The sequence below is a fragment of the Panthera uncia genome (genome assembly GCF_023721935.1).
Source record: "Panthera uncia isolate 11264 chromosome C1 unlocalized genomic scaffold, Puncia_PCG_1.0 HiC_scaffold_3, whole genome shotgun sequence".
In the NCBI taxonomy this organism is placed as follows: Eukaryota; Metazoa; Chordata; class Mammalia; order Carnivora; family Felidae; genus Panthera; species Panthera uncia.
The window spans coordinates 32,423,040-32,438,444 of NW_026057584.1; the positions used below are offsets into that span (position 1 = coordinate 32,423,040).

Here is a 15,405-nt window from a genome sequence, read left to right on the forward strand (position 1 = left end):
TTGGTGGCAGTGCAAGCTGGTGCAGCCACTCTGGAAAACAGTATGGAAGTTCCTCAAAAAACTAAAAATAGAACTACCCTACAACCCAGCAACTGCACTACTAGGCATTTATCCAAGGGATACAGGTGTGCTGTTTCAGAAGGACACATGCACCCCCATGTTTATAGCAGCACTATCAACAATAGCCAAAGTATGGAAAGAGCCCAAATGTCCATTGACGGATGAATGGATACAGAAGATGTGGCATATATATACAATGGAGTATTACTCGGCAATCAAAAAGAATGAAATTTTGCCATTTGCAACTATGTGGATGGAACTAGAGGGTATTATGCTAAGTGAAATTAGTCATAGACAAATATGACTTCACTCATGTGAGGACTTTAAGAGACAAAACAGATGAACATAAGGGAAGGGAAGCAAAAATTATATAAAAACAGGGAGGGGACAAAAACATAAGACTCTTAAATATAGAGAGCAAACAGAGGGTTACTAGAGGGGTTGTGTGAGGGGGTTGGGCTAAACAGGTAAGGAGCATTAAGGGACCTGCTCCTGAAATCATTGTTGAACTATATGCTAACTAATTTGGATATAAATTTTAAAAATTAAAAAAAAAAAGAAAGCCCATCCTCTAGTATATTACACTGCCTTTCCTGTTGTGTGCCATTATGTCGATATGCCACCAGTTAATAAACTGACCTATTGTTAAATTAAAAAAAAAAAGATGTGGTATATATATATACAAAGGAGGATTACTGGGCAATCAAAGAGAATGAAATCTTGCCACTTGCAACTACGTAGATGGAACTAGAGGGTATTATGCTAAGCGAAATTAGTCAGTTAGGGAAAGACAAATATCATATGACTTCAGTCATATGAGGACTTTAAGATACAAAACAGATGAACAAAAGGGAAGCAAAAATAATATAAAAACAGGGAGGGGGACAAAACATAAGAGATTCTTAAATATGGAGAACAGAGGGCTTGTTACTAGAGGGGTTATGGGAGGGGGGATGGGCTAAATGGGTAAGGGGCACTAAGGAATCTACTCCTGAAATCATTGTTGCACTATATGCTAACTAACTTGGATGTAAATTTTAAAAAATAAATTAAAAAAAAAAATGTTGCCAGGGTAAATAAGTCCCATCTCTTTGGATAGGTATATAAGTCAGGACAGGAGTATAAGGAAGACTCAGTAGAGCTATAGGGTGTTGTGCTCTCACAGAGAAAAGAGGTAGAGATAAGGAGTGAGAGAATTTGGAATTCAGGTGGTTTGGTTCTAAGACTATGGTTGTTCCTAGTCTAGAGAAGCTCTGGACAATGCAGAGTTTAAGGAACCAGACAAGACAGATATCCCTTGAGACTATTTGTCTCTAGGTCATGTTGGACAAAATGGGTTCTGTTCTATAGAAGATTCATTCCATGAAACAGTGTGTGTTTTTTTTTTTAATGGTATAAAAACAATATTATGTTTAATATTTATATTATTGAATATTATCCAACAGTGGTTTTTATAATAAAAGATGTAACTGAAAAAAAGGGGAACCTTCATCAAAACACATTAGGAACATTCAAAATTATCAAGTTTAAATAGGCTCCTTTACAGTTGAACCTCTCAGCACTTCTGATATATTAATACATATTATAAATATCTGAGAAAGATTATAGTATATAGAATCTGAGAGTATGATCAAATAACCTTTTCCTCAGAGTATTTCACAGGATAGCAGTCCATGGAACATACTTAGGGAAATAATGCTCTCACTAATTAAAACAACTGTGGTCCTTAAACATTTCCAGATTTAATGATGATCTGGTGATATGATATAAAGAAAGGACTACTTGCTTACCAACTATTTTCATTGATGTTTTGTGTAACTACAGCCTATCATGAGTCTGTGTTCATACCTAATATCACTGATAAGTCTATGTTCATACCTAATATCACTAATCACTGAAAGATTTCCATAAAACATCTTCTTAAATATTTCTAGTAATGGGATACACTTAGCATATCACAAAGTACTATTAGCATTAGAGGTAGTTTGGCTACCTGGAAATCTTTTTCAACTATTAGGTAATCACCTTTACTTTACATACACAGAAAACCTCAATGAGGATTTCATTCATTTATTTAAAAATATTTATTGATTGACCTTTTTGGAGACAGACACTTTACAACTTTACAATAGTTACGGTGGTAATGTAACAGTTTTATTTGCTCGTATCATGTGTTAAAAAAGTAAAACAAGAATTTGCAAGTATTTTAGATAAAAATACATTTGTGGGTTTTGTTTTTTTTTAATTACCAGACAGGATCTTATTTGTTCATGACATTTTATCACATGCTATAACAAGATCCATTCCCAGTCTCTAGAAAGCCACCAAACTATAAACCGACAGGGAGTAGAACTGGAAGAAGAATGTCATTTCCTGCCCTTTTGTTTATTGCCTGGATGTTTTACAAAATGGCTCCCAACTCCAATTTTACAAGTATCCATTCACTCCGTGTCATCAAAATAAGTTTAGTATTTGATTTACAGATTTTAAGTCTATTTTCCATCCCACCCCCCAAAATCTATTCCCCAACACCCTTATAAAAGTAACAAAGGAAAATGTTTAAAATATATTAAGTGAAAAGCAAACTATATTATGATTGAAATGTTTACAAATAGATGTATGTGGAAATAGGAAAAAAATTAGACAGTTATACAGATGATGGTTGAGTTGGCAGCATTAGTTTTCTTTAGGGTATTTTTTAATACTGCTGTTACAATACTCTTTTTAGTCATTTTCTTTAGCTATTATGAACACTACATCATTTGAAACTATTGCTTGATCCCCTCTTGAGTAACAAAATACACCAATGAACCCCCCCTGAAGATACGAAGATAATTTGAAATTTAGATCTTTTTATATTTCTTTGCAAGTATATGCCAGTATTCATTTATAGTATTTCTTCTAGCAGGAGTGAAAAACTATTTTAGTTTGTCACTACTGTCATGCTCTAAAGGACTAAATAAGTGTATAAAGTATTTAGTTTATAACAAACGCTCCCTCCACTCCCCTCTTCTACTTTCAGCTTAATCTTGCTGTGAGTTTCACTCTCACTCCTTTTATCAGTGGGGGGTCACTCACTTGCCTCAAAGCAACACTGTATAAAGCCTTTTTGGCTGTGCCGATTTCCTCTGACTCCAGTGTAACAGTAACTGCTTTGTTATTATACCCCACTTCCCTCCATCCTCACCTTCTACCTTAATCATTGGTCTTAGTAACTTAGGAAACAGGCATAGGACTGGCCAAGAAGAAAAATAAGGTTGCTCATATCAATTTGTTGATATTATACAAACCTGCCCCTGAAAATAGTTTTCTTTCAAAGAAAGAATAATAGTTTTCTTTCAAAGCTACTAAACTTACTCTCTGATGTTTATTGGTCATGTCCTCAGTTACACACGGTAGAATTGTGTTTAAGCAGTTTTCAATCTGTCAACATAACCACATATGGAAAAAGTACATTTTATAGGTCAACAGCACTTTTCATGGATCTGAGGAAAAAAATCATGATGGCTTCAAGGGAAGAATCTTAGTCTGTTTGTCTGACTCCAAAACAACAAAGATTCTTAAGATTTCCTCTTAAAAGCTGAAATGCCAGAACACCTGGATGGCTCAGCTGGCTAAGGGTCCAACTTTGGCTCAGGTCATAATCTCATAGTTTGTGGGTTTGAGCCCCATGTTGGGGTCTGTGCTGATAGCTCAGAGCCTAGAGCCTGGAGCCTGCTTTGGATTCTGTGTCTGCCTCTCTGACCCTCCCCTGCTGGCACTCTCTCTCTCAGAAATGAATAAACATTGAAAAAAAAAAAAAAAAAAAAACAGTTGAAATGCCACCTTGACCTGAACTTAATTATATCTTTCTTTGGATAAAAGAGTAATTTCATTTCTTAAATGCTCCTTGTAACACCTAGACTTCTATGACTTTAGCAACTCAGATGTACAAATATATAAAGTACTGTTTTGATAAATGGATGAGGAAGTAAAGCCATTTTTAAAGCTGAAAAGAATAACAATACCTGCAAAGGGAAAGAGGGGGGAAAAGAATGACAAAAATCTGTGCTTACATTCTGAGTGAGAAGAATATGAATGTTCCAGCTGTAGAAAACATTATTGGTTCATAATATATTACATGAAGAGAACATTATGTATAACAAGTCTGTAAAAAGTAATGTGGATACAAAAGAACAGAAGCATCTACCTCAGAAGCTTAATACTGGCTTACTTCAAGTAGTGGGACTATATAGGTGACTAAGTTTGTTATTTTTGTTTCTGTATTTCCAAGATTTTTCTACAGTAAACTTATATAATTTTCATAACAAAAATAGAACATTTTGTTTTTAAAATATGTAATATTTTAAGAAGACAAACACATTTTTACATAGGGTCTATAAATAAGATAGAATCTACTTATATAAAAAAAATGGAACTGCACATTTGTGGGCCAGATATAACAGTATGTGAGTTTTTCATTTTTCCCATGCACAGAATTAATTCTGTCTTGAATTTTATTAGCACAAAGTGTGGAAGAATCCTTTCTTTCCATAAAAAATGTGTGTTGTGCTAGTGTTTTTAACAATAAACTTATCAACATTTGAAAAGAATGCAGATCAGGGGCGCCTGGGTGGCTCAGTCGGTTAAGTGTCCAACTTGAGCTCAGGTCACGATCTCACGGTCCATGAGTTCGAGCCCCGCGTCGGGCTCTGGGCTGATGGCTCGGAGCCTGGAGCCTGCTTCCGATTCTGTGCCTCCCTCTCTCTCTGCCCCTCCCCCGTTCATGCTCTGTCTCTCTCTGTCTCAAAAATAAGTAAACGTTAAAAAAAAAAAATTAAATAAAAAAAATTAAAAAAAAAAGAATGCAGATCAAAATCAGGTAATAAATAGTTTTAAAAAATCCAAAAAGCTACAAAATTTGAGTCCTGCTTAGAGTCATGCTACTAGCCATGAGTAACACTGAGGCTACTATAATTTCAGTCTTTGATAAATACAAAGGGTCAAGTAAGAACAATGAATGGATAACTTATTTCATACATAATTAACAATATTTTTATTTTAAAAAAATCCTCTAGAAGATAATTTATTTGTAATGTTTTAAGTTAGCCATATAACCATGGATAAAAATGTGCTTATTCAGCTGATTCTTTTATTTTCATTGATTCAAACCAGTAGTAATTATACATTGGCTTGTATATTGGCAATATACCAATTCCTTGACCCTTTGGCTCAACTACTCTGTTTTTGCCTTGATGATTGCTGATCAGGTCTCACTTGCTTTAAAATACAACTTACCTCAAACTGATTTTACTGACACTTGGTTTACATATCAATTGCCTACTCTAACTTTCCACTGCCAGTTTCCAAACCAATCAAGGTACTGGGATAACAAAGGAAAATATGGATACACACAAAACCATAGAAAATGATAGGTGGGAACTTAACAGTGTGCCTTTTTGGAAACAACACGATGCTGGAAACTAAGAATACATTTCACTTAAAGTTTTAGATTTTAAATTATTCCATAAATTAGATATTTTTGGCAGAAATAAAAGCTGCATCTAATTACTTAAATTCTATCTTAACCACTCCTAGCTAGTTCTAAAATGTTGGCAATCTGACCATAAACACAGCATAAAATAACCCAATAACTAGGGTACAATCTTGAAACTAAAATTGCAAGTGGAATTCAGCAGTGTCAAAAATAAACCCATTTGCAAATAGTTATCATTTTTCTTCCTTTCCTCTCTATCTGCACTTGCCATATTTCCTTCAGTTGTTGTCTTAAAAGAATTCTCAAGAACAATGTAACCAGAAAAGGTGGACAAAACTATAATGCTATCAATAAAACAGTATTAAATATAAAACTTGTCAGTGTAAATAAGTAAAATTTTGAAAGATACTTAAAGTGTTTTTAAAATAGCCCCCAAATTCCTTTACTTACTAGTGAGACTAACCCTTTTTTCTAAAATTTTAATAGCTATTTCCTCCTCTAAGAATAGTTTATTCATGTCTTTTGACCATTTTTCTATTATGTTTTCTCACCAATCTGTATTTATATATCATATGGATATTATCCCTATCAGATGTTTTGCAAATTATTTTCATCCATGTTTTGTTTTTTTTTAATTTGGTTTTGTTTTTTTGGTTAGTGCTCTCTCATTTCCTAATCATTGAAGTTCATTATATTTAGTACATGACATAATAACAACAAAGTAGAATTCAGTTGTTTCCACAAATGAGAATTGGTGAAGTAATATAGTGCCAGTAACACTTCCAGCCAAACAAAAGACAAGACAAGCCTCAATCTTAGTTTGTCCCTTAGGAGAGGCACTTCAAAAACACATTCAAAAACAATGGTAGTAATTTCCAAATGATTTAGAACTGCTCAAAATGATGATCCTTGTATAAGTCATGAAATGAACAGTATTGTCTGGGGAGGTATAAAAATAAGCAAATACAAGGTAGGTTACTCAAACCTACTAATAACGACTAAACACAAACTAATTTATACTCAGAAAATAAAAATCTTAACCCAAGAAATAACATAATGGGAAGTTCTTATTTTCCCCCATTAAAATGATTTACTGGAAGTATGAAAAGAAGTTAGGATTATGTCTCCCTTTTATAAATATTTAGAAAACATGACTTGCCAAAGTGTGCAAAAATAATGTCTCTCTTCAAGAATATTAGAGATTTAAAAAAAGAGCATTAGAGATCAAAGAAAAATAATATGAAGATAATGGCATAGAAAGTGATAAAACAAAAAAGCAGAGAGCTTCCCATTAAAATTATCATTATATTGATATAATAAGAATCAATGTATATCATGAATTAAGAAAATCTGATATACAAAAATCCAAATTTACATAATGAAGTACTAGTATGTATTTATATTCCACAGTATTACTTAGTTTATAAAAGGATTTAATACAGATTTTTCTAAACCATCATTTTCCTCCAGAAAGTTGAATGTATAAAATTTTAATATCTCTTTGAGACAGTGATCCAAGCTTCTTCCTTGGATGATGTTACCAGTTCATACTTAGTTTCAATAACTTGTCCCTCCACAGAAAGTAGGTGCAGCTTTCTCACCAATACACTCAGAAGTACTGTGGTCACCATATATGCAAACCTAGACAGGAAGAAAGTCAACCAATTACTAAAGATGAACAATTACATTTTTATATAATTATACATAATTATATAGGTTGCTTATTCTCCTCAGCAGTAATCATCAAAATTCTAAGTATAAAATTTGGCATCTTTCCTTTTACTTTCCTTTCTCTATCACCCACCTCAACTCTGGGCATTCCTGTGTGCCTGAGAATCCAAGCAAGGAGAAAGTTTTCATTACTGATTCGTCATCAAACCGGTCTGGATCAAATCTAAAAAGAAGATTTGGGCAGATCAAAACAGCTCCACTGGCATCTTACTTATTTATACTATAAAAACATAGATAGGTATCTAACAAAGTCTGAAAAATGTTAAAAATAAAAACTGCTGTCAAAATTGTATTTCAATTTCACCTATTATGTTCTAAAACTATTAAACATATATTGAGTCTTTTTCTGCTTAATTTATTATTTCTACACAATAGATACAAAATACATTTCTCTGGAATCAGCAAGGGATGAAAGTGTAACTGGGTGTACATCATTTTATGAGATATAAGCCTAAATCATACAAAATCACATAAGAATTATTTAAATTTAAGAGCATTAAAAACATCTGTTACATAAGACCATCTCATCAAAATGTGAAGCATCTTACAATGTCTCTACAATTCAAATGTATTTCCTGGGGATCCTGTGTGGTTCAGGCAGTTAAGTCCCTGACTCTTGATTTCGGCTCAGGTCATGATCTCATGGTTGAGAGATTTAGACCCAAATCAGGCTCCTTGCTGACAGTGCGGAGACTGCTTGTGTTTCTCTCTCTCCCCCTCTCTCTCTGCCCCTCCTCCGCTTTCTCTCTCTCTTAAAACAAAACAAAACACACAAGTGTTAAAAGATCTAAACCACGGGTGCTTAGCTGTTCAGCTGGTAGAGCATGGGACTCTTGATCTTGGGGCTGTGAATTCCAGCCCCACGGTGGGTGTTGAGACTACTTAAAAATAAATAGAGAAATAAAAGACCTAAACCATACTGTGGGAAAAAAATAATTCTGCTTTCATTTTCTTTTAAAAAAGTGTAAATTATGTTTCACTATTGGAGTATACCAGACTTACATTACAGTCCATGTAACAATTATATCAAATTAAATCGGCTTTTCCTTTTTTTTAAAGTTTTCTTTTTTTTTTAAGTTTATTTATTTATTTTGAGAGAGAGAGACCACGGGAGGGGAGAGGCAAAAAGAGAGGGGAGGGAGAATCCCAAGCAGGTTTTGTTTTGTCAGTGTACAGCCCAATGTGGGGCTCAATCTCATGACATGAGATCATGACCTGAGCCAAAATCAACAGTCCAACGCTTAACCGACTAAGCCACCCAGGCACTCCTCCTTTTTTTGTTTTTTTTTTTAAAGTTTTTATTTATTTATTTAAATAATCTCTGGGGTGCCTGGCTGGCTCAGTTGGTGGAGCATGCAATTCTTGACCTCAATGTTGTGAGTTTAAGTTCCATGTTGCACATAGATCTTACTTAAAACAAAATAAATAAAATAAAAAACTTATAATTAAGTAATTTCTACACCCAAGGTGAGGCTCGAACTCGTGACCCCAAGATCAAGAATCACATGTTCTTCAGACTGAGCCAGGCAGGCACCCCAATTAGCTTTACCTTTTATAAACTATCTTAAAAACTGAGACCCTAAAGTTTTACCTGAAGATATCTACATGTTTTTATTTTTTTAATTATTTTATTTTATTTTTTTTAAATACCCGGTTTTCTATTTATTTTTCCCCTCTAATGTTTATTTATTTATTTTTAAGAGAGGCAGAGCACAAGTGGGGGGGAGAGGCAGACACAGAATCTGAAGCAGGCTCTAGGCTCCGAGCTGTAAGCACAGAGCCCAAGACCAGGCTCAAACCCATGAAGTGTAAGATCATGATCTGAGCTGAAGTTGAACACTCAAATAACTGAGCCACCCAGGCACCCCCTGTTTTTAATTTTTAGAGAGAGAGAGAGAGAGAGAGAGAGAGAGAGTGCGTGAGCACATGAGTAGGGAAAAGGGGCAGAGAGAAAGAGAGAATCTTAAGCAGGCTCCATGCTCAGCATAGAGCCCAACATGGGGCTCAATCCCACGATCCCAGGATCATGACTTGGGCTGAAATCAAGAGTCAGATGCTCAAATGACTGAGCCACCCAGGTACCTCTATGTGTTCTTAGATTTTAAAAAAGAGTCAAACTTGATTTTTCCAATTACTTTATAGAACACCTCACAATTTTTACGATTAAGAATAAAATGAAATCCAAACTAAAAATAGTTTAATCCTAAATACTGAGGGATTTTGGTTTTTTTAGCTTTCAGTATATTTGACAAATGTTATGTATTTAAAGTATACAATATGATCTGATATATGTACACATTTTGAAAGAATTCCCACCCTTAAGTTAATTAGCACACCCCCCACAATACAGAGTTACTATTTTGTGTCTGTGTGGGGAGAACACTTAATTTCTACTATCTTAGCAAATCTCAATGACACTATACAGTATTATCAAACATGGTCATCACATTATACAGGAGATCCACAGACCTTACTCATCTTATAACTGAAAGTTTGTACCCTTTTACCAGCAGCTCTCTTTCCCCTACCACTACCTGCAGTCCCTGGAAAGGACCATTCTACTCTCTGCTTCTATGTGTTTGACCTTCCCCCTTGCCGCCCTCCATATTACACATGTAAGTGCTACAATGCAGCTCTCTGTCTGGCTCATTTCACTTAGTATTATGCCCTCCAGGTCTATCCATGTTGCACAAGTAGCAGGATTTCCTTCTTTTTTAGGGCTCAATAATATTCTACTCTATCTATATATCTATATATATAGAGAGGAATATATCTACATATATATATCTATATATAGACATACAGATATATAGATAGAGTGGACTATTCACTTTTTTATCCATTTACCCACTGACAGACACTTAGGTCATTTTCATACTTGTAAATAATACTGCGATATACGTAAGTACAGATATCTCAAGATGACAACACCATTTCTTTTGAATATATATGCAGCAAGTGGCACTTCTGGATGATATGGTAGTTTTATTTTTAATTTCTTGAAGAATATCCATACTATTTTCCACTGTGGTTGTAGCAATTTACATTCACACCAACAGTATACAAGGCTTCCCTTTTATCCACATCCTTGCCAGCATTTGTCATCTCTTATCTTTTTGAATCTCAACATATGTGAGATGATCTCTCACTGTGGTATATGTTTGCATTTTTCTGATGAGTGATGTTAAGCACCTTTTCATGTACCTCTCAGCCATTTGCATGTCTTCTTTGGAAAAATGTCTATTTGGGTCCTTTGCCCATTTTTAAAATTGGGTTATTCTTTTTCAGCTATTGAATTGTATGACTTCCTTAGTTTTATTAAGCCAATATTGGATGTGTGGTTTGCAAATACTTTCTCCCACTCCATAAGTTACCTTTTCATATTGTTGATGGTTTCTTTTACTATGCAGCTTTTTATTCTGATGTAGTCCCATATATTTATTTTGACTTGTGCTGCCTTTGCTTTTGGTGTCAAATCCAAGAAACCACTTCCAACATATACGTGAAGAATCTTACCCCTTATGTTTTCTTCTAGGAGTTTTAGGGTTTCAGCTATTACACTTAAGTATTATTCCATTTTGAGTTGTGTTTGTGCATGGTGTACGTTAGGAGTCCAGTTTTATTCTTCTGCATATGAATATCCAGGTTTCCGAGAACCATTTATTGAACAGACTATCCTTTCCCCCATTGCTTATTCTTGCCTCCTTTGTTAAAAAATAACTGACCATAGGGGCCCCTGGGTGGCTCAGTTGTTTGAATGTCCGACTTCAGCTCAGGTCATGATCTCACAGCTCGTGAGTTCGAACCCCGCATCAGGCTCTATGCTGACAGCTCAGAGCCTGGAGCCTGCTTCGGATTCTGTGCCTCCCTCTCTCTCTGCCCCAACCCACTCGCATTCTGTCTCTCAAAAATAAATAAACATTAAAAAAATTTTTTTAAAAAATGACCACATATGTATGGGTTTATTTACGGACTATGTGTCCATGCATCTCTGATCTGTGTTTTTATGCTAGTACCATATTATTTCGATTACTAAAGCTTTATAATATAGTTTGAAATTAAGAAGTATAATGCCTCCAGATTTACTCTTCTTTCTCAAGACTGCTTTAGCTATTCTGGGTCTTTTGTGGTTCCACATGAACATAAGGATTGTTTATTTCTTCTGTGAAAAATGACCTTAGGATTTTGAAAAAGCATTTAAGGTTTTATTTTTAAGTAATCTCTATACCCAATGTGGGGTTCAAATTTACGAACCTGAGATCAAGAGTTGCACACTGCATTGACTGAGCCAGCCAGGCACGCTGATATTAGGATTCTGAAAGGAATGGTCTTGAATCTGTAAATCATTTTGGCTACTAGGGGCACTTCAACATTCTTTTTTTTTTTTTGTAGATTTAGGTTGCCATTATTATTATTATTTTATTGTCAAGTTAGGTAACATACAGTGTAGTCTTGGCTTCAGGAGTAGATTCCCATGATTCATCACTTACATACAACACCCAGGGCTCATCCCAACAAATGCCCTCTCATCCCAACAAATGCCCTCCTCAATGCCCATCACCCATTTTCCCCACCCTCCCAATCTCCCACCCCCATCAACCCTCAGTTTGTTCCCTGTATTTAGGAGTCTCTTACGGTTTGCCTCCCTCTCTGTTTGCATCTTACTTTTTGCTTCCCTTCCCCTATGGTCATCTGTTAAGTTTCTCAAATTCCACATATTTGTGAAATCATGATATCTGTCTTTCTCTGACTGCCTTACTTCACTTTCAACATTATTAATTACTGCAATCCAAGAACATAGATTATCTTTCCTACTTCAACTATTTTCATCAATATTTTAGTTTTCAGTATATAGATCTTTCATCTTCATTGAATTTATTCCTAAATATTTTACTCTTTTTGATGTAAATGGGATTATATCATTTCTTTCTGATAATTCATTGTTGCATATAGAAATGCCACTTATTTTTGCATATTGATTTTGTGTCATGCAACTTTACTGAGTTTATTTATTATTTCTAACAGTTTTTGGCAGAATTTTTAGGGTTTACTATATATAATATCATGTCATCTGCAAATTAAGACAACTTTACTTCTTTCTGATTTAGATAACCTTTTTAAAAATTTCTAATTGAAGTATAGCTAACATGTAATATTGTATTAGTTTCAGGTGTACAACATAGTGATTTGACAATTACATACATTATGAAACGCTCACCATAAGTGTAGTTACCATCTGTCACCACAGAAATTATTAAAATATTATTGACTTATATTCCCTATGCTGTAGATTCCATCCCCATGACTTACTTATAAGTCTAAGTCTGTATTCTTAATCCCTTTCACCTTCTTTGCCTATCCCCTCCCAACCCCAGCAACCACCAATTTGTTCTCCAAATTTATGAGTCCATAACTATTTGTTCTATTTTTTTAGGTTCCAATTACAAGTAAAAATCATTTGGTGTTTGTCTTTCACTAACTTATTTCACTTAGTATAATACCCTTTAGGTCCATTTATGTTGTCACAAATGGCACGACTTCACTCTCTTTAACTGCAGAGTAATTTTCATTGTGTACACACACTACATCTTCCTTATCCATTCATGTATCAGTAGACATTTGGGTTGCTTCTACGTCTTAGCTATTGTAAATAATGATGTAATAGGGGCACCTGGGTGGCTGAGTTGATTAAGCATGTGACTCTTGGTTTTGGCTCAGGTCATGATCTCATGGTTTATGGGAACAAACCCTGTGCTGGGCTTTCTGCTGGCACCATGGAGCCTGCTTGGGATCCTCTCTCTCTGCCCCTTCCCTGCTTGCTCACTCTCTCTCTCTCAAAATAAATAAACTTAAAAAATCTTTTAAATATTGCAATAAACATAGGAGTGCATATATCTTTTCTTTATGAAAACTAAAGGATTGTTAATTTCATTTATTAAATAATTTTTAAATATAAATTTAAAATTTTAATTCAGTGTAGTTTATACACAGTATTATAATAGTTTCAGGTGTACAATACAGTGATTCAACAACTCCATATATTACATAGTGCTCATCAAGGTAAGTGTACTATTAATCCCCTTCATCTATTTCACCCACCCCCCTCACCTTCCCTCTGGTAAAAATCTGTTGGTTCTCTATAGTTAAGAGTCTAGGTATTGAGGGTGGCTGGGTGGCTCGGTTGAGTGTCTGACTTCAACTCAGGTCATGATCTCACAGTTCCTGAGTTCGATCCCTGCATCCGGCTCTGTGCTGACAGCTCAGAGCCTGAAGCCTGCTTCAGATTCTGTGTCTGCCTGTCTTCCCTTCCCCTGCTCACACTCTGTGTCTCTCAAAAAAACAAAACAAAACAAAACAAAACAAAAAAACAAAAAAGAAAACTCTAGTTTTTGGTTTGTCTCTTTTTCTTCTCCTTTGTTCGTTTTGTTTCTTAAATTCCACATATGAGTGTATACTGTATGTCTCCCTCTGGCTGACTTATTTCACTTAGCATTATACTTCCTAGATCCATCCACGTTGTTGCAAATGGCAAGATTTTGTTCTTTTTATGGCTGGGTATTATCACATCTTCTTCTTCTTTTTCTTTTTTCTTTTTTTTCTTTTTTTATTTTTGGGACAGAGAGAGACAGAGCATGAACGGGGGAGGGGCAGAGAGAGAGGGAGACACAGAATCGGAAACAGGCTCCAGGCTCCGAGCCATCAGCCCAGAGCCTGACGCGGGGCTCGAACTCACGGACCGCGAGATCGTGACCTGGCTGAAGTCGGACGCTTAACCGACTGCGCCACCCAGGCGCCCTCTTTTTCTTTTTTTTTTTTTTAATTTACATCCACATTAGTTACATATAGTGCACCAACGATTTCAGGAGTAGATTTCTTAGTGACCCTTATGCATTTAGCCCACCCCTCTTCCCACAACTCCTCCAGTAACCCTGAGTTTGTTCTCCATATTTATGAGTCTCTTCTGTTTTGTCCCCCTCCCTGTTTTTATATTATTTTTGTTTCCCTTCCCTTATGTTCATCTGTTTTGTCTCTTAAAGTCCTCATATGAGTGAAGTCATATGATTTTTGTCTTTCTCTGACTAATTTCACTTAGCATAATACCCTGGAGTTCCAACCACGTAGCTGCAAACGGCAAGATTTCATTCTTTTTGATTGCCGAGTAATAATCCATTGTATATATATAACACATTTTCTTTGTCCATTCATCCATCAAGGGACATTTGGGCTCTTTCCATACTTTGGCTATTGTTGATAGTGCTGCTATAAACATGGGGGTGCATGTGTCCTTCTGAAACAGCACACCTGTATCCCTTGGATAAATGCCTAGTAGTGCAATTGCTGGGTCCTAGGGGAGTTCTATTTTTAGTTTTTTGACGAGCCTCCATACTGTTTTCCAGAGTGGCTGCACCAGCTTGCACTGCCACCAACAGTGCAAAAGAGATCCTCTTTCTCTGCATCCTCGCCAACATCTGTTGTTGCCTGAGTTGTTGATCTTAGCCATTCTGACAGGTGTAAAGTAGTATCTCATTGTGTTTTTGATTTGTATTTCCCTGACGATGAGTGATGTTGAGCATTTTTTCATGTGTTGGTTGGCCATCTGGATGTCTTCTTCGGAGAAGGATCTATTCAGGTCTTTTGCTCATTTCTTCACTGGATTATTTGTTTTTTGGGTGTTGAGTTCGATAAGTTCTTTGTAGATTTTGGATACTAACCTTTTATCTGACAGGTCATTTGCAAATATCTTCTCCCATTCTGTCAGTTGCCTTTTAGTTTTGCTGATTGTTTCCTTCGCTGTGCAGAAAGAAGCTTTTTATTTTGATGAGATGCCAGTAGTTCATTTTTGCTTTTGTTTCCCTTGCTTCTGGAGACATGTTGAGTAAGAAGTTGCTGCGGGCAAGATCAAAGAGGTTTTTGCCTGCTTTCTCCTCGAGGATTTTGATGGCTTCCTGTCTTCCATTGAGGTCTTTCATCCATTTTGAGTTTATTTTTGTGTATGGTGTAAGAAAGTGGTCCAGGTTCATTCTTCTGCATGTTGCTGTCCAGTTTTCCCAGCACCTCTTGCTGAAGAGGCTGTCTTTATTCCATTGGATATTCTTTCCTGCTTTGTCAAAGATTAGTTGGCCATACATTTGTGAGTC

The 15,405-nt window shown here is 35.6% G+C and overlaps 1 protein-coding gene across 4 annotated transcripts in view; it reads right to left on the minus strand.

Moving 5' to 3' along the window:
* Nucleotides 1–843: 843 nt before the first annotated feature.
* Nucleotides 844–15,405, minus strand: part of LOC125911291 (cytochrome P450 20A1) — an 80,584-nt gene continuing 66,022 nt past the window's right edge. The window contains exons 8-9 of one of the 4 annotated variants that reach the window (XM_049615127.1): nucleotides 7,341–7,430; nucleotides 844–7,177 (exon numbers count right to left, since the gene is read on the minus strand). In XM_049615127.1, the coding sequence (XP_049471084.1) occupies nucleotides 7,027–7,177; nucleotides 7,341–7,430 (241 nt within the window). In that variant the 3' untranslated portion in view covers nucleotides 844–7,026. The remainder of the gene's footprint in view (nucleotides 7,178–7,340; nucleotides 7,431–15,405) is intronic. The other 3 variants (XM_049615126.1, XM_049615125.1, XM_049615124.1) reach the window with 3 other exon arrangements.